Consider the following 19,668-nt stretch of genomic DNA (forward strand, 5'->3'; position numbering starts at 1 on the left):
GTCCTCTGGGCGCACATGTTACTCCACCTCCACCCACAGTTTCCCAGGCATGCCACTGACCTGTTGCATGACCCTGGGTGAGTCACAACCCCTCAGAACCTCTGTTTCTCTTCAACAGTGAGAAGCCTGACCTAGAAGATCTCCAGAGGCCCTCTGAACTCTTAGAAATTGGGCTCTTTTGATAGACCGGAGGCAGGAGGGGGTCAGGAGCAGCGAGGGAATTACACCTCCTCACCTCCCCAGGGATGGGACTGAGCCAGGTGATATCACAATGGGCACTGCCCATCCTGGAGGGGGCATCACTGTGGGGTGGGAGCAGGAAGACGGGGCATCACTGTGGGGTGGGAGCAGGAAGACTATTGGGGAAGGAAGCTGAGAGATCCTCTGCAGGAGGGGATTGCAGCAGCTAGGGGCACCTGCCAGGCTGGAGGTGTGGGCTGTCTAGGGGAAGGGTGGTCACTGATGTCCAGCAGGAGCCCTTGACAGGTAGAGCCTACCACAGCATCTCCAAGACTACACCATGTACCTGTTCTCCCATAAGACCAAGACCCCTATCAGTACCTACAGTGAATCCTACAGGGCTCCCACCTCCATGAAGGAGGTCTATAAGGACCCACCTCTGTGGGCCTGGGAAGCCAACAAGTTTCTGACTCCGGTAAGTGGGAGATTGGCGCGGAGGGGCCTGCCAGAGTGTGTATGGCCAGTCTGGATGCCTGGCAATGTGTGTTTTAATTATGTGTAGCTTGTATATGAGTGTGTTTTATTCATTTACTTAGGCACAGAATTTACAATGGTTTGTAAAGTAGCACAAAAATCCAGCCTTCATGGAATCACATCAGGGTAGGAGGTAGGAACAGACAGATAATGAACAAGAAATAAACAACAGTTTTATAAATTCTTCAAAAATACTGTAAAGGAAATAGAATATTGGAAGTAGAAATGGAAAGGGAGGGCTACTTAGGTCATGGAAAACTCTCTATCAAGGTGACAGTAAACTGAGACTGGAAAGATGAGAGAGAACTAGCCACATGAAGAACTGAAAGAATAGAAGAGCTGAAAGTTCCAGACGAGTGATCAGAAAGTGCAAAGTCCCAGAGGCTGCCTGTGAAATCGGCCAGAAACTGTTCTATAGCTATGCCTTTATGTATATGTATCACAGTTTCCTTGTGTCTGTGCTTGAAGATTGGTGGCCAGGTGGACGGAAATCTGTGAGTCTAACTGTGACTCTGCCTAAGAGAATCTATCTGTGTGTACCATCCAACAAAACATTGCTGAGTATCTTCATGTGTAGGCAACCCAGTATACAAAAGGGAAGGGGCAGACCTTGCCTTTGAGAAGCTCACAGCAAACAAGCAAACAAAGTAGAGTTGCCCAATGTGGAACATGCAAAAGCAGAGGTGGAGAGCCAGAAAGGGGAGAGCACTGCCCAACTTGAAGGGCAGATCTCCTGCGTGATCCAGGAGGACGAAGCTTTCAGCAGAAGAGAGTCATGAGAAAAGGCAGCCTGTGGGCAAAACAAACTGCTGGAGCAGGAGAGTTTAGTCCTTGGATAAGAGAGGAGTCTGCAGACCAAGAAGGGCCTCTCCGGCTATGCTGAAGAGCATGGACATCAGGCTCCAGGTTTTTGAACCTGGGAGGGAGAGTCATGGTTGAATTTTGAGTTAGGCTACTCTGGCCACAGTGTCAGGGAATTGCAGGGTCTGGGGCTGAGGACAGGAAGGCCAATGAGGGGTGAAAGATGAGGAAGGAGGATGTAGATGGAAGATAAGGAGATTGTCACAGTGAAAAAAGGAATTTGTTGAACAGCAGAGAATTTTTTAAAATAATTTATTTTGTCTAACTACAAAATAAATACTTGCTCAATGTAGAAAATGTGGATAACTCAGAGAAGCACAAAGAATAAAGGTCTAAAATCCTACTACCTAAAATAACCACTGTTAATATATTATTATATGCCCTTTCAGGAAACAAATATTATAAAAATAAAATTTATTACAAAGTGGTATATTTAAGGAATCTTATTGAAAATTTAGGTTCTTTATACAATTTTGCTAGTATAATCATTCTTATACACATATCTTTGTACACATTTCCAATTATTTCCTTAGGATAAATTACTAGATGTGAAATTGTTGGGAGAAAGGATATACACATTATTAAAACTTTTGCTATATACCTCAAATTGCTGTAATAAGTAAGGCTTGTAACAATTTACACTTCCACAAGCAAAATATGAGCGTGCCTGTTTTTCCATACTCAATAGGAAGGAATTTTAAAAAGTAGATCGACAGATCTTGGTCACCATCTGGATGGTGAAAGGAGAGATTAGGGTGACCTTTGAGTTTTTGGCTGTGGCAACCGGAGGAATGCTAACACTATCAACTGAGGTTTGGAATAACAGATTTGAGATTTGGAGTTCATTTTAGGACAAAAATATTTGAGGATATCCAGGAAAAGATGTTTGGCAAGTAGTTAGATATACTTATCTGAAGCAAAGGAAAGAGGTCTGGGTTATAGATAGAGATTTTGAAGTCATCATCATATAAATGGTCGGTGAAGTCATAGGAAGAGATAAATTGCCAAAGAAGAGAGAGAAAATGGCCAAGGACATAACTTTGGAGAATACAAATATTTAAGGGTAGGTTAAGGAAGAAAAGCCATAAAAGAAGACAGAAAATTATTGCCTGAGAACTAGGAGAAAAATCAAAGATAAACCAATAAAGACAGCATTATTAGACAAAGATCAGTGTCAAGCATTAGTGAGAGAGAAAGAGATCTCTTGGATGTAGTAACTCTTGGTAACTTAACCAGACAGCTTCAATAAATGGTGAGGAGTAAAAGTCAGATAGCAGTGGGATTAAGAACGAAGGAAAGGCCAGGCACAGTGGCTCATGCCTGTAATCCAAGCACTTTGGGGGGCTGAGGCAGACAGACGAATTGCTTGAGCCTACGGGTTCGAGACCAGCCTGGGCAACATGGTGAAATCCTGTCTCTCTAAAAATACAAAGATTAGCCAGGCACAGTGGCATGTGCTCATAGTCCCAGTTACTCAGGAGGCTGAGATGGGAGGATCACCTGAGCCCAGGAGGTTGAGGCTGCAATAAGCCATGATCACACCGCTTCACTCCAGCCTGGATGACAGAGCAAGGCCCTGTCTCTTAAAAAAAAAAAAAGGAAGACTTCTGCTTTTGGCAGTATGGTGGCCTAGAAACTCTGAAGGGCCCTCCTGCTTCGAAACAACTCAAGTTCTGAATAAAAATTAATTTTTATTTTGTACTGGACTCTCATGGAGATGAGTGGTAAGTATAATTAAGAAGGCAGGATTGTCCTGAGGACAAATGCCATTATTGACACTACAAACAGGCATTTAGGCCTTAAACTAGCTGAAAGGTAGAGGAATTAAGTCTGTAAATTCCAAACTTAACCAGAAAGTTTCATGTCTCTGCCCTACTCCCCAACACAGACACACACCATGAATGTTTATCTTCTATGGTGGAAAACATCCTCAATGTAGGTTTCCAGGTATCCTTTGGAGAAAAGCCAACTAAACATGAGCTCGCAATAAGAGATAAAAGAAAACAAACCACCATATTACAGAACCTGCAGACACAACAAACAGTAAACTTAAACTCCCAAGAATTTCAGATATTAGAATTAATAAAGAATATAGAATCATTATGATTTTTTTCTAATGTGAAATTTGGCAAGCATAGTGGCTGTACTAATCCCAGCACTTTGAGAGGCTGAGACAGGAAGATCACTTGAGGGCAAGAGTTCAAGACTAGCCTGAGCAACATAGACCTTGTCTCTATTTAAAAAATAAAAGCAACTAAAAATATGAAATCATTTAAAAAGCAAGCAATAAGAGATTTAAAAATGAGTAGACAAATATATGAAGGAACTGAATAGAATTTTTATAAATAAAAAATATATTTATTAAACCAAAAACTCAGTGGATGGATTAAAAAGCAGAGTCAACACAGCTGAAAAGTCCAGTGAAATGAAAGATAGACTGAAAGAATTTTCCCAGAACATAACAGAGAGAAACAAAGAGATGAAAATATGAAAGAAACATTAAACAATATGAAAGGATGAGAAGATTCCACACACATCTAATGGGAGCCTCAGAAGGAAAGAGCATAAAGAACAGGAATTATCTAAAAAGAAAAAGGCTCAGAATTTTCCAGAACTAATGAAATAAATGAATCCACAAATAGAGGAAAAAAAAGATTGAAGAAATTCCACAGTCACCTCACAGTGAAACTGCAGTTATGCCAGGTTAAGAGATGACCTTAAAAGCAGACAGAGAAAAAGGTATTTTCAAAGTATCTTCTTTTCAAGAACCACGGAAAGATAAGACATTTGCAAGCGAACAAAAATGTAAATGTTTACTACCATCAGATCTATATACAATAAAGGAACTTCTAAAGGATATACTCTGGGGAGAAGGAAAATGATTAGTAGAAGGACCTGTAATTCCAGCACTTTGGGAGACCAAGGTAGGAGGATCGTTTGAGCCCAGGAGTTTAGGAACAGCCTGGACAACATAGCAAGACACCATCTCTACCAAAAAAAAAAAAGCTAAAAATTATCTGGGTGTTGTGGTGTGTGTCTATAGTCAGGAAGCTGAGACAGGAAGATGGCTCGAGCTCAGGAGTTTGAGGCTGCAATGAGCCATGATCACACCACTGTGCTCCAGCTTGGGTGACAAAGCAAGACCCTATCTCAAAAAAAAAAAAAAAAAGCCAGCCTGAGCAACAAAGCAAGACCTCATCTCTACAAATTTTTTTTAAAATAAAAATAAAGAATTACCAGAAGGAGAAATTGATAAAAATATACCATATTAGATTGTAACATACTACAATTACTGATAGGTCAAGCAGACCTCCTCCCCAATCCCCCAAAAAATCAAAGATCTAAAACTCTTGAAACATAATTAATATACTTGATTTAATATAAATAGAACCTGAACTCAATAACTACAGATTTAAACATACAAGGGACATGATAAAAGTTGACCAAATTGTAATCCCAGCACTTTGAGAGGCTGAGGCAGGCAGATCACAAGGTCAGGAGTATGAGGCCAGCCTGACCAACATGGTAAAACCCCTTCTCTACAAAAATTAGCTGCGTGTGGTGGCGCGTGCCTGTATTCCCAGCTACTCAGGAGGCTGAGGCAGGAGAATCTCTTGAACCTGGGAGGCAGAGGTTGCAGTGAGCTGAGATCATGCCACTGCACTCTAGCCTGGGCAACAGAGCAAGACTCCATCTCAAAAAAAAAAAAAATTGACCAAGTACTAGGTTATAAAACAAACATAAACCAAATTCAAAGACTGACATCATGCAAAATAACTGTCTCTAACCTCAATGTAATAAAATTACAGATCAACAACAAAAAGATAAGCAAAATCCTTTGTAAGTTTAAAATTTTTTATAACACCATTGTAAATAACAGGTCAAATAAGAAAACAAATGGAAATATACTCAGAACTGAAAAGACTGCATATCAAAACTTGTGAAGTATGAGAAAAGCTGTAGAGGAAAACCTATATGCCTAAATCCTTGTCTAAAAATAAATGTAAAACATAAATGACCTGAACATCAAACTTAACAAGTTTGGGGAAAAGAATGAATGTTAAAAAATAGAAGCATGGAGATAATGAAAATAAGAGCAAAAGTTAAACTAGAAAGCAAAGATTCAACAAGATGAACAGGCAAAAGTTGATTATTTGATGAGACTCATAAAATAGACAAATCTCTAGAGAATTAAGAAAAACAAGGCACAGATGAATAAAAGAAGGGTCTAACAGTGGATGTAGAAGAAAATAAAAGAGAATGTTCTGAACAACTTTATGCTAATAAAATTGAAAACAAATGGACAAAACTAGAAAAATAAAACTTGCCAAACCAGTTCAAGAAGAATTAGAAAAAAATCTGAATGCTCCTATAACAATTTAAAAAATTAAACCAGTAATTTGAAAACTTCCCACAAAGAAAACACCCAATATAAAGTTGCATTCCTCAAATGCTCGAAAAACAGTTGTTTTAATCTTATACAAACTCTCTGTCAGAGAACAGAAAAAAGAGGATGCTTCCTAACTCATTATATGAAGCCAGCATAACTTTGATACAAAATTAATCAAGAGGGCCAGGCACAGTGGCTCACACCTGTAATCCCAGCACTTTGGGAGGCTGAGGCAGGAGAATTGCTTGAGCCCAGGAGTTTAAGACCAGCCAGGGAAAAATAGCGAGACCTCGTCTCCACAAAAATTTTTTAAAAATTAGCTAGGTGTGGTGGCACACACCTATGGTCCCAGCTACTAGGGAGGCTGAGGCAGAAGGGTCACTTGAGCCCACAAAAAAAAATTAATCAAAACAGTATAAGAAAAGTATATAGGCTAATGCACTCATAAATACAAAAGCAAAAGTTTAAATAAAATATTGGAAAACCGTATCCAGCAGTGTATAAAAAATAATTCATGATAGTTACATTGTATTTATTTCATAAATGCAAGGATGGTTTAACATTAGAAAAATAAATATCATTCATCACATTAACAGATTCAAGAGAAAACCACAAGATCATTTCAAAATATGCAGAAATGGACATGGGATCTTACTAAAAAATCTTGAACTGTACACTTTGAGTGAAATTTATGGTATGCAAATTATACCTCTATAAAGCTATTTAAAAAAAAGTTGCAGAAATAGCAGTTACTAAAATTTATTACCCATTCATAACTAAAAAAGAAAAACTTAGCAAATATAACCCAATGAAGAATATATACCAAAAGTATACAGCCAACATTATTCTGATTAAATGGTAGAAGCAATCAAGACAAGGATGTTCACTACTTCTACTCAGCATCGTACTGGAGGTCCTCGCAAGGAACCACAAAAAGAAAAAGTAAAAAGATGTAAGGATAGGAAAGGAAAAAACAAAACTGTCATTATTTGCAGATAATACAACTGCACATATAGAATCGATAAATTGACTGGTTTAAGGTAGTGAGTTATCTCAATTGATTGTTCACAGCCAGTTACAAATCAAACTACTTTTTATTTTTGTTTTTGTTCTTTCAGATTGAGTCTCGCTCTTGTTGCCCGGGCTGGAGTGCTGTGGTGCTATCGACTCACCACAATCTCGCCCTCCCAGTTCCAAGCAATTCTCCTGACTTAGCCTCCTGAGTAGCTGCAATTACAGGCATGTGACACCACGCCCAGCCAATTTTTGTATTTTTAGTAGAGATAGGGTTTCTCCATGTTGGTCAGGTTGGTCTCAAACTCTCGACCTCAGGTGATCCACCTGCCTTGGCCTCCCAAAGTGCTGGGATTTCAGGCATGAGCCACCATGCCTGGCCCAGATCAAACTTCATGTTCCACTCTTTCTTTCTCACTACTGTGTTGGACTAGTCTTTTTAAAAAAAGAATCTACACAAATTATTATAATAATTGGATAAATATTAAAAGTCAATCACATTTCTTCACACCAACATTTAGGAAGCATAATTTTTTAAATATGCATTATTCTAGCAACAAAAAATAAAGATAATTAGAAATTAATGATGTGTGTAAAACTGTATGGATAATATTATAAAACTTTATTGAATACTTTTTTCTTTTTTGAGATAGAGTCTTGCTCTGTTGCCAAGGCTGGAGTGCAATGGTATGATCTCGGCTCACTGCAATCTCTGCCTCCCTGGTTCAAGTGATTCTCATACCTCAGCCTCCCAAGTAGCCGGAATTCCAGGTGCCCGCTACCACCCCTGGCTAATTTTTGCATTTTTAGTAAAGACAGTGTTTTACCATGTTGGCCAGGCTGGTCTTGAACTCCTGACCTCAGGATCCGCTCGCCTCGGCCTCTCAGAGTGCTGGGATTACAGGTGTGATCCACTGCGCCCAGCCAACTTTACTGAATACTTTTTTAAAAATACTTAAATAAATGGAGAGATATAACATGCTCTCGAATAGGGAGAGTTACTATCATAAAGATTAAGTGCAGCTGGGCACAGTTCCCAGCACTTTAAGAGATCGAGGCAGGCAGATTGCTTGAACTCAGGAGTTCAAGATCAGCGTAGGCAGTATGGTGAAGGCTCATCTCTACAAAAAATACAAAATTTGGCAGGGTGTGGTGGCATGTGCCTGTAGTCCCAGCTACTAATTAAAATCCCAACAGGATTTTTTGAAAAATTCAACAAACTGTTTTTAAAATTTATAGAGAAGGGCAAAAGTTCAAGAAATAACTAAAACACACCTGAAGAAGATGAGTTGTCCAAACTCCTGACAGATTAAATATGGAAAATAAAACTGTTTTGCTTTTATAAGGAAATAGAGAACATTATCTCCATCTGAGAGTATGGATGGATTTCTTAAATAATTCACAAAAAGCACTAATCACAAAAGAAGAATTTAATTAATTCAAGTATATTAAAATTAAGAAGTTCTGTTCATCAAGACACTATAAAGAGAAGTAAAAGCCAGGTGGAATGGCTCACACCTGTAATCTAAGTACTTTGGGAGTCTAAGGTAGGAGGATCACGTGAGCTCAGGAGTTCAATACTACCCGGGGCAACACAGGGAGACATCATCTCTACAAACAAATTTTAAAAAAATTAGCTGGGTGTGATGGTGTGCACCTGTAGTCCCAGCTACTCAGTAGGCTGAGGCAGGAGGATAGCTTTAGCCCAGGAGATCAAGGCTGCAGTGAACTGTGATTGTGCCACTGCACTCCAGCCTGGACAACAGAGTGAGACCTTGTCTCAAAAAAAAAAAAAAGAAAGAAAGAAAGAAATGTAAAGACAGAAGCCACAAACAGAAAAGATAATTTGCAACATGTACAGGTGCCAGTAGTAAAGAACTAATATACGGAATATATGAAGAATTATAATTCTCTTGGTTAAAATTGAACACGTTTTGACTCCCTCCTAAACCCCTCTAAAACTACAGTAAATGAATATTTAAGAGATAAACTCATAAGGATGGTGAGAAGGAAGAGGCAATGACAACACAATTTTGGAAGTTGGAAAAGATGATAAATAAGTAGCAATTGACTTAGCAGATCTGAGAAAGCTGAATCTAAAGCCAGCAATGGGAAAGCCAAGCCATAATTCAATGTAAAACTGCAGAATTTCTGAAAGGCTCAGGAACTGGTAATCCTAGGCTTCTCTGGAACTGAGGATGGGACAGGACCAAGGCAAAATATAAAGATTATTTGAAAGCTGTTTAAGAGGCAGTTAAGTCAGGCCAGGTGGCTCACACCTGTAATCCCAGCACTTTAGGAGGCCAAAATGGGTGGATCACCTGAGGTCAGTAGCTCGAGACCAAGCTGGCCAACATGACGAAACCCTGTCTCTACTAAAAATAAAAAAAATTTAAAAAAAATTAGCTGAACATGGTGGAGGGCACCTGTAATCCCAGCCACTTGAGAGGCTGAGGCAGGAGAATCCCTTGAACTCCAGGAGGCGGAAGTTGTAGTGAGCCAAGATTGCACCATTGCACTCCAGCCTGGGTGATAAGAGCAAAACTCCATCTCAAAAAAAAAAAAGTTAAACCCACTAGCCACCCCTTCTATTTCATGCCACAGGGTAACTGCCCACCTCTGCCTCTGCAAAAGTCAGAAGGCTAATTTTTGGCAAGGACCTCAGGACTAGGGATACCAATTGAGGACAGGGTACCATTTTGAAACCAAGTAAACCTCCATATACTGAAGGCTAAAATCCCCAGCGCGATCGTCAGCACTAGATTCTCAGAACACTGGCAGCTAAGTCATTACCCTCAGGCCAAAGGTTGAAGGATTCTTTTCTGAAGAATCTCATCAGCCAAGAGGAAAGACCTACACATACTGACTTCAGAGTTTGCAAAACATTGTCCAAAGACATGTTTGGACAATGATGCTGATGGTGTACAAAGCCCACACACAGCTCAGAGCCTTCTACAAGTTTTTATAATCTCCTACTTATCAATAGGAGCAGACAGAGATGGCACGCGCCTTAGGAAAACATCTCACAGAAAAACTGATGATATCTATGAATTATTCTAAATGACTGTTTTGTGTTTGTGTGTCTGAGTGTTTAGTGTGTAAGTGGACATATGAATATACATCTATACATGCATCTATGAGTGTATCTGGGTGCACAGGGGTGTGTGTGTGCTTGTGTGTGTATAAAGCTCAGAGAAATGCTGAGTTATGGGACCCATCCACCCATCTCCCATATTCTGCTCTCCATCCACACAGAAGTGTGACTGTGCAGGCTCTGCCCACAGAACAATGTCAGCTGGGCACAGTTGATCCCAGAAGCCCTCGAGAGAGAGGTTTTCAGGATGGTTAGAGCACTGGGAGCAACCAGGTCTCAACCTTGGCCAAGAGAAGGTCAAGGTGTGGCAGCTCATGCCTATAACTCCAGCACTTTGAGAAGCCAACAAGGATCACTTGAGTCCAGGAGTTCAAGATTAGCCTAGGCAACATGGTGAAACTCCATCGCTACAAAAAATACAAAAATTAGCCAGGTGTGGTGCACATGCCTGGGAGGCTGAGGCGGGAGGATCACTTGAGCCTGGGAGGTTAGGACTGCACCCATGGTGGCGCCACTGTACTCCAGCCTGGATGGCAGAGTGAGACATTGTCTCAAAAAAAAAAAACATAAGGAGCAAGTGTGGGTGATAACATCACTGTCCCAGCACCTCACTGCCTGTTATGAGGAAGAAGCCCTATCTGACTTTGCTGAGTGTCCCACCCCTGTGACCCAGCTGCCTTTTCAGACCAGCTGCCTGCAGATACCTGTGGGTCCACAACTAACTTGGCATTCAGCCCTCAGCTAAGGAGAAAGGGGCCTGGAAGGGAGGCCTTGATCCAGGCTTCACAGATCTAATCAGACGAGAAGTGACAGGATAAGTTGAGGTGAACTCCAAAAAGTAGAGGGGACCAGGGCCTGGACCAAGAACAGGAAAAGTGTCAAGGAAGGATGAGGACCAGGCCAAATCGAGGGTCAGAGCCACAGCAGAATCAGGGTGAGGCTGGAGTCAGGGAATTAAATATTTTTTTTCTGAGACAGAGTCTTGCTCTAGCACCAAGCTAGAGTGCTATGGCACAATCTTGGTTCACTGCAACCTCCGCCACCTCCTGGGTTCAAGCGATTCTCCTGCCTCAGCCTCCTGAGTAGCTGGGACTAAAAGCACGTGCCACCATACCCAGCTAATTTTTGTATTTTTAGTAGAGACAGGGTTTCACCATGTTGGCCAGGATGGTCTCCATCTCTTGACTTCATGATCCGCCTGCCTCAGCCTCCCAAAGTGCTGGGATTATAGGCGTGAGTCACTGGGCCTGACCAGGAATTACATTTTAAAATAGGTGCCCCTCCAGCACTGTCCTTCATTTTCTTCAAGATGCTAGATTCCCAGAGAGCCTTCCCTGTCCAAGACACCTACATAAGGCAGCCAGCTCCAGGGTAGCCCCCTTTTCTGAGACTCCAGATTGTGCTAGGGCCTGTTGCACTGTTGGTGGAAACCCGGCCCTGCTACCAGGCAGCACACAGTCTAGGAGAAAAAGGACAGGAACATGTAACTCTGAGCTTTATGAGCTACCAGACAGGAAATGGCAGAAATTAGAAAGTCAGAAAACTACTCTGACTTAAGGCCACTGCTTGGTTCCAAGTCCCAGCCTTGGATGAAGAGAAAGGAGAAAAGGGTAACTCAGACAAGAGAACTGTGCAGAGGAGCCAAGGCTGGCATGGGAATCCCTCTGACATGGGGAGGGGGGTTGGGAGACCCACCTGGGCTGACCTTCTCAAGAGAGGCTGGATCTAGATCCAGCAACACCCCAAGGCTGGGGTCTCTATGCCCCTGACCACTTCTCCCCTCTCCCCTCTTCCCTGGCACAGGGTCTGACTCATACCATGGAGCGCCATGTGGATCCCAAAGCCCTGCAGAAGATGGCCAAATGTGCCCTACAGGACTACAGCTATAGAGGGTCCATATCAGGCCACCCCTATTTGCCTGAGAAGTACTGGTTTTCTCAAGAGGAAGGTAAGGTCTTGCCCTTTGCTGACCCCTAAAATGACCCCCAACCTGAACCTGACCACCTGGATCCTGAACTCCATCCTCTTTTTTATTTATTTATTTTTTTGAGACAGAGTTTTGCTCTTGTAGCACAGTGTGAAGTGCAATGGCACGATCTTGGCCTCCACCTCCTGGGTTCAAGTGATTTTCCTGCCTCAGCCTCCTGAGTAGCTGAGATTACAGGCACCCGCCACCACACCTGGCTAATTTTTGTATTTTCAGTAGAGACAGGGTTTCACAATGTTAGCCAGACTGGTCTCAAACTTCTGACCTCAGGTGATCTGCCCGCTTCAGCCTCCCAAAGTACTGGGATTACAGGCCTAAGCCACCAGTCCTGGCCTCCATCCTGATTCTATATCAACTTTATCTCCACTTATGACCTAGATTTCTTCCCTGACCACCCTCGATTCCCAACTACCTGACCTGACCCTGGTCCTAGAGATGACCTATGCCTTGCCTTTTGGGGTTCTTGTCTGTGGGAAAAAAAAAAGAGCTGGAAGGGCCCTAGGTCTCATCCTTAGAGAGTTGGAGAAAGGATGAACCTCCCACAAACAGATCCTTCCAAGTGCATTCCGGATGCCATCTCCTCCCATCTTCCCAGCCACCCTGCTCCCATCAGCTCCCTTCATCTCTCCTGTATCCCTCTGCCCCACCATACCTCTTTCCCTCAACCTGGAACTAGAGAAGTTTCTTCCCAACTGAAAATTCTCTCTTGCTCCTCTCCTCAACAGCCAAGGTTCTCAGAAACATGATCTGTACTCACTGTCTCTATTTCCTCACCCCTTCTTATACCTTATGAGAAACTGTCTTCTTATTTGCTTGGGCATCTATGATCTGTCTGGCTGTACGTTCAAAAAGAGCCAAGTCTGGTCTTTTTCACAGCTGTGCCTCTCCATCGAGCACAGCACCTGGCTTCGTTAAGTCTTTGTTGAATGGATTGAGAATTCCCACTGTAAGTTGGGGGTATGCATCTCCTATAATGAAACAGTAAATTGCTCTTGAGTGGCTCTGATTACCAAATCCACAGGACTGCAGTCTTTACCTTTCGAGATCTTTACCGTCCTAGACCAATGACTTGCACTCTTCTGACCACTCCCTACTTTTTTTTTATATATATGTTAATCCTCCAGCACGCACACTATGACCACTCTCTACTTCCTGAAACAACTTCCTCCTCAGCTGCTCTGATGCCTCCCTTTCCTGTGCATCCACTGTGGAAACATGGGGTTCCTCGGGGTATTATCCTGCACCCTCTTCTCCCCTTGCTCCTCCTCCAAGGCCATTTGAGTTAGCACAAGGCTTTAATTACTGACAGCTTTAAGTCCTAATTTCCAGATTTGTCCTCTCACCCAAAATCCACTCTCCTTCATATGCTTATAGTCATCTTGACCTGGATGTCCCCAAATACCTCAGTCTCAGTATGTCCAAACTACCATCCCTGAACTCCAAATCCCAGCACTCCACCCCTCCCCTCACACAGCTCCTCTTCTGCTAGGGCTTCTTCCACACTGTCTCACACATGTGTTCTTTCAGACTGTTGGATCATGGAGGGCCTTGTAGGACAGGCTTAGGTGACTGGGGGCTGAGCGGGGCAAACCCTACAGGGTTTTAAGTAGGAGAGTGTCTTGGCTAAATTTTCATTTGTGAAAAAGTACCACAGCTGCTATGTCAAGGTTGGATTATAGAATTTCAAAGATGAGGCAAGGAGAACAGTAGAATATTCCTAACAGCTGTTCATGTGCCAAGCATCATTCTAAATGTCTTACATATACTAACTCATTTAAATCTCACAGCAACCCTGTGAAGTAAATAGTACTATTATCCCCATTTTAAAGTTGGAGAAACTGAGACATAGCAAAATTAATTAACTTGGTCAAGGTCACACAGATAATAATTGGCAAAACTGAAATTTGAACACGAGCAGTCTATCTGCAGAGACAGGTATCTATTAACCAAGAAATTATATGTCTCCTGGTTAAGGTGCTGCGAAGATACGAAGTGAGATCATGGGGCACTGGAAGAGGGAGTAGATTCAAGTGATTTATTTATTTATTTATTTATTTAGACTGAGTCTTGATCTGTCACCCAGGCTGGAGTGCAGTGGCATGACCTCGGCTCACTGAAACCTCCACCTCCTTGGTTCGAGCGATTCTCATGCCTCAGCCCCCTGAAGCTGGGTTTACAGGTGCACACCACCATGCCCAACTAATTTTTGTATTTTTAGTAGAGACAGGATTTTGCCATATTGGCCAGGCTGGTCTTGAACTCCTGAACTCAAGTGATCCGCCTGCCCCAGCTTCTGAGCCACCGCACCTGGCCAGATTCAAGTGATTTTGAAGGAGGTAGAATAGGAAAACCTTGGAACCTAGAGTAGAAGATGAGAGAGAGGGAGGAATTGGGAAGAGTCCCCTCGTCCAGGTAGGCTGATTCAAAAAGGGTAGTGGCAGGATGAAGAGTGGCACAGTGGATTCAGACTAAACTCAGAAGGTTGCCTTACGTGGGACATGGGCTGCATCTCAGTGTTTAAGACAAGTGTAGGCCCGCTGGGCTTAGGATCTGGCCTGAGGACAGTCTGTGAGGCTCAGCTTTGTACTGGGGATCAGAAGAGAAACACGTGAGGGATCCCAGATCCTGGAGTAAGAAGTAACACTATTTGACATCTCCACCCCTAAAATCCAGCAGACAAATGCACAACAAACTACCTGAGCAGTGACCGGTACAACACATGGAGGACGGAACCTTACAACAGCAGCTGCTGCAACAAATATACCACCTACCTTCCTTGGCTGCCTAAGGTATCTATTGCACCCAGCACAGATGCCTGGGGACTGGGACAGGCATATCCCACCACTTCCCAAACCACAGTGACTGATATTTCACCATTAGGTCCTCATTGCTTTCCCAACAATACTGCCCCAGGGCTCTTCCCCATCTGTGAAACTAGAGTTTATATATATATTTTAGACAGAGGCTCACTCTATCACACAGGCTGGAGCACAATGGCACAGTCTCAGCTCACTGCAGCCTCTCCCTCCCAGGTTCAAGCAATTCTGCTGCCTCAGCCTCCTGAGTAGCTGGGATTACAGTCGTGTGCCAACACACCTGGCTAATTTTTGTGTTTTCAATAGAGATGGGGATCTTGCCATGTTGGCCAGGCTGGTCTTGGACTCCTGGCCTCAAGTGATCTGTCTGCCTCAGTCTCCTAAAGTGCTGGGATTACCGGCATCAGCCACCATGCCTGGCCAGGTTTGTATTTCTTTTTAGTTGAAAAAGGAACCCAAGAGTGGGGCTGTGCTGGGCCCCTGGCTCTCAGTCTCTGGGGATTGGGTGCTCTCTGCCCCAATCCCTGGCTGGCCTTTATAGGGACATGGCTGGTGTGCACTTCTTGATATGCTACCTTTCTGAAGCTTGCCAGCTGGCCCCTCCCCATATAGTCTGGTCCCTGTGATACTGGGGCTAGCCAAGGAGTCAGTGATACACTCAATCTCCCTGCTCCACCTTCCCCTCCTTTGTGATGTGAGCACAGATGGAAAGAGGAAGACCAAGGCTACTCAGTAGCAGTGCAGATACAGGAGAGTCTTCCAAGGACACATGAGAAGGTCCAGCCACGGCCCCAGGCTAAAGGTCACCTGAGAGGACCCAAGACCAGAGCCGGGGCTCTTAACTGCAGGCTGATGGCTGACCCTGGGTTGACAGAACCCTTTTGAATTAGAACTTCCTCAAGAATTAGACTCTTGCACAAGTTCTGAATGGAATGGGCAAGCAATACTAAAAACCCCCATTCGAGAGGCACCCTGACACAGCTAAACAGTCAGCTAGACAAAGAGGGGTAAAATCAAAGGCAAACTCTGAAACAGGGTTGTCACAGGCCCCGGGGCCAAACTGCATTCACCTTCAGCCTTCCCCATCCCACCCGCTCCTGGAGGCAGCGTAAACGCGTTGCCAGGCGACAGCGGCAAACACTCAGAGCCCTGGAGAAAGGTGGGGAGCTGCTGAGGGGCAGGAGACGGCACGGCCTGGGCGATAGGTCCGGGTGTTCTGGGAGGATCCCAAAAAGGGAGCAGCTCTGCCAAGTCAGAGCTTGAGGTAGCATGTGTGCCACTTCTAGGAGGCTGGGATGGAGACAGCAATTCGAGGAATACCCTTGGAATGCCCTCCTAAGCCGGAGCGGTTCAATGCCTACGGTAAAGAGTGGTAGTGGGGCGGTGGAAAGAACAGGTGGAGAGGGTAGGGGAAGGCCAGGAGGAGGGCGCGATGGGGACCTGAGGACGGAGAGGAGGCCGAGGGTCCTGGAGAGGGCGGAACCCTGAATTTATCCGTCCGGCTTTTGTCTCCGCCTCGCTCTGTGACGCGGCCTCTTCCCATCCCTGTGCATCTGTCTTTGGGTCTCCTGCACTTGAAACCCGCGGGCGCAGAGCGCGAAGTGGTGGTGAACATGCTGAACTCACTATCGCGGAACCAGCAACTGCCGCGGATCGCGCCCCGATGCGGGTGCGTGGACCCGCTGCCCAGCCGCCTGCCCTTCCACGGTTACGAAAGTGCTTGCTCTGGCCGCCACTACTGTCTGCGCGGGATGGACTCCTACGCCAGCGGGACGCCCTGCACTGACCGCCGCCTGCGGCCTTGGTGCCGGGAACAACCGACTGTAAGGTTCGCAGGGCCCGGCCCGCCTCAGCCGGGCTCCAGCCCACAAGCCCCGCCCCAGAGCCCCGCCCCACTGCCAGGCCGGCGTCCTCTGGGCGGGCCCCTAGCCTGCTCTACCCCCGCGCTGCAAGCTCTCGAGGCCCCGCCGTGTCCCGCCTTCGGGCTTCAAGGCCTGAGCTAACAACTAAGGCGGGAGAACCAGAACGGAGGTTACTCCAAGTCCCCGACCCCTGTCCCTCTCAAACTGGGCTCAAGGTCATCCTAGCCTCTGTATATGCTCTGGAGGTCCCGCCCGAGGGTTTTTGAGGAAGAAACCCCGCACATCAGTCGCATCCTCTTCCCACGTCTCCTTGGCCCTGCCCCCTTCCCTGGACACCTGGCCTTAGAGACACAGGTTCTAGGCTGTGGAGCGCCCTAAGTCCTCAGAAAAATGTCCTCTCTTCCTGGGTCCCCGTCACCGTCCGTAGTGGGTAGGGGTCATCGCTGGGGGCTACGTGAGCCAGGAAATGGTTACCACTTTACCAGAATGGCTCTGGCCTCCTCGGATCCCGCACCACCTGCAGAGGTAGGCACCCTCGCGTGTTACTGCTAAGTAAACTGAGGCCCGAGCGCACAGCTGGAGCCCAGACTGCAGCGCGGCATTTGTCCTGCACCCGGCGGCAGCCAAGCCTGGGAGAACTTCGTCCGCGGTAGCCCAGAGAGCTGTGCAGAGGGCGTCCATAGTGATCCCCCACCCCATTCCGGGCCGATAGAGCCTGATTCATTGTGCGAGACTGAGTCTTATCCCTCTCAAGGGCATGGGGGTGCGGGAAAGTATCTGAGCCTTTAGAAAGCTCAGAAACGATGCCTCGTCCTCGTGCTGGAGAAACTGCTGTCCAGTAGCGGGGGAAGGGCCCTGGTTCTCATCCTTAGAGAGTTGGAGAAAGGATTAACCTCCTACAAACAGATCCCTCTAAGTGCATTCCGGATGCCATCTCCTCCCATCTTCCCAGCCACCCTGCTCCCATCAGCTTCCTCCATCTCTCTTGCATCCCTCTGCCCCACTCAACGACCAGAGCCCGACCCTCCCCAGCGTCCAGCGTTCTTCCCTGAACGGCAGAAATGAGGCCTTGCCGGGAGGAAGACTTCCAAGGGGGACTTCCCGAGCCAGTGCTACAGTGGGGGTCTTGAAGAGTGGGGAAGAAGGAGAGGAGGATTTGTGGCCTTGGGATGGACACCTGAAGCGCCGTCCAGGGGCTTGGTCTAAATTGTGGGATGCGAGTCAAAAGGCCCAACCCCTCCCTGCCCACGGTTTCCTCCTCCTCCAGATGTGTACCTCCCTACGAGCACCGACCCGGAATGCAGTGTGCTGTTACAACTCCCCTGCCGTCATACTGCCCATATCCGAACCTTAGGTAAGTCTAGTGCGCACACACTCATTTGCACACAGATCTTGGAGTCTCGGTGCGGCGGGGCGGGCGGGGGGAGGATGGCGGGTAAATGAAACGAGAACGCTCCGCTGCAGTGCACTGACAGGCAGATACCACCAGGGGGAGCTAGTGCCATGGAGCAGTCAAAGGTGGTAAGGTCAAAGGACCCTAGGAGAAGGCTAGGAGGCCGATATTGAAGGGTTACAGGTTGGCAGTGGGGTACAGGGTTGGCATTGGGCTCAGAGCTTGAAGTAAAGAGTAAGAAGTCAATGTTAAGGAGGAAATATTGGGTATCAGCCATTTAACAGTGGAACCTAAGGTCAGGAGGTCAGTATTGAAACCCAAGGTCAGTGCTATAGGCAAAGTGTAGGGATAAGGTTAGCATTACGAACTGGAGTCAGATTCACTTTGGCAGATGAGGATCCAAAAGGGCTACCCATCTCTCCCTGAAGGTGGGACACAAGTCACTTCAAGAAGACTGGTGGTCCCCAGAGAAACAACTATGTCATCCATCCTGAGTTTGTGTCTGAGACCTATCCTGACTATCGTTGCTGGTAGAGCCTGGGCTCGCTGGGCCATGGGGGCAGAGCAATAAATAAACTCTTCACCCCCAAAGCCTGCCTCCTGTGTCCTTACCCAGCAGGATCTGGAAGTGAAGGGCCACTCAGGCCTCTACCAAACCCCTTCAACTGAGATACAATTTTTCTCAAAGTCGCCCTTCCCTGAGCCTTTCCAATCCCATCATCTCAGTACGTCCCTGAGTGCCCTCCTGATACCGAACAGTAGCCCTATATCCAGCTGCTGTCCTCCTCCCCTGCATCCCAGAGCCCAAACAAATGGGTCCATGTTGCAATGCAGGCAGGAGTCATCTACTTCCCACCCCATGAAGACCCTCCTCAGTATGCCCCCAAACTTAGATGCCCTCCCAGACATCAGAGGCTCAAGCTTGTAATCCCAGCACTTTGGGAGACCGAGGCAGTGGATCACCTGAGGTCAGGAGTTTGAGACCAGCCTGACCAACATGGTGAAACCCCGTCTCTACTAAAAATACAAAATTAGCCGGGCGTGTTGGCGCATGCCTGTAATTCCAGCTACTTGGAAAGTTGAGGCAGAATAATTGCTTGAACCCGGGAGGCAGAGGTTGTAGTGAGCCAACATCGCGCCATTGTACTCCAGCCTAGGCAACAAGAGGGAAACTCAAAAATAAATAAATATGTAAATAAAATAAAATAAAATAGAAAATAGAAATGAAACCTCAAAGTCTTGCACACTCCCCGGAGACGGGGGCATGGCGGGGCACGCCCACTTTCCCGCAGCTTGGGCATTTCTAACTAAAGGCTGTAACTAGGAGGAGGGACTGGACCCTATAAATAACTTGTCTGGGGGTGGCGGTCAGGGAGACAGGTTACGTTGTAAAACACCAAACAGAAACTGGTCTTCTCAGTTTCTGACCTCGGACACCTCTGGTTTGATCCGGTGGGAACCGACAACTTGGATTCCCGGCTGGTTGGAACTACAGCTCCCTTCGTGGGGCCCTTGATTGGAATCACCCTGCATTGGG

At 45.7% G+C, this 19,668-nt stretch overlaps 1 protein-coding gene across 2 annotated transcripts; it reads left to right on the top strand.

Moving 5' to 3' along the window:
- The first annotated feature begins 378 nt into the window (after positions 1 to 378).
- Positions 379 to 18,837, top strand: SPMIP6 (sperm microtubule inner protein 6). 2 transcript variants are annotated; one of them, XM_064376093.1, is made up of 7 exons: positions 379 to 655; positions 11,877 to 12,021; positions 14,734 to 14,849; positions 16,163 to 16,238; positions 16,470 to 16,704; positions 18,006 to 18,092; positions 18,560 to 18,837. In XM_064376093.1, the coding sequence occupies exons 1-7, from the start codon at positions 521 to 523 to the stop codon at positions 18,663 to 18,665; spliced, it is 900 nt and encodes a 299-aa protein (XP_064232163.1). In that variant the 5' UTR covers positions 379 to 520; the 3' UTR covers positions 18,666 to 18,837. The 2 variants fall into 2 exon arrangements, with proteins under 2 accessions (XP_064232163.1, XP_064232158.1); XM_064376088.1 differs by lacking the exons at positions 379 to 655; positions 11,877 to 12,021; positions 14,734 to 14,849 and having other exon boundaries at positions 16,016 to 16,238; positions 16,470 to 16,545.
- Positions 18,838 to 19,668: the final 831 nt, after the last annotated feature.

This window comes from Aotus nancymaae, unplaced genomic scaffold (assembly GCF_030222135.1).
Source record: "Aotus nancymaae isolate 86718 unplaced genomic scaffold, 86718_ANA_hifiasm-v0.15.2.pri h1tg000003l, whole genome shotgun sequence".
In the NCBI taxonomy this organism is placed as follows: domain Eukaryota; kingdom Metazoa; phylum Chordata; class Mammalia; order Primates; family Aotidae; genus Aotus; species Aotus nancymaae.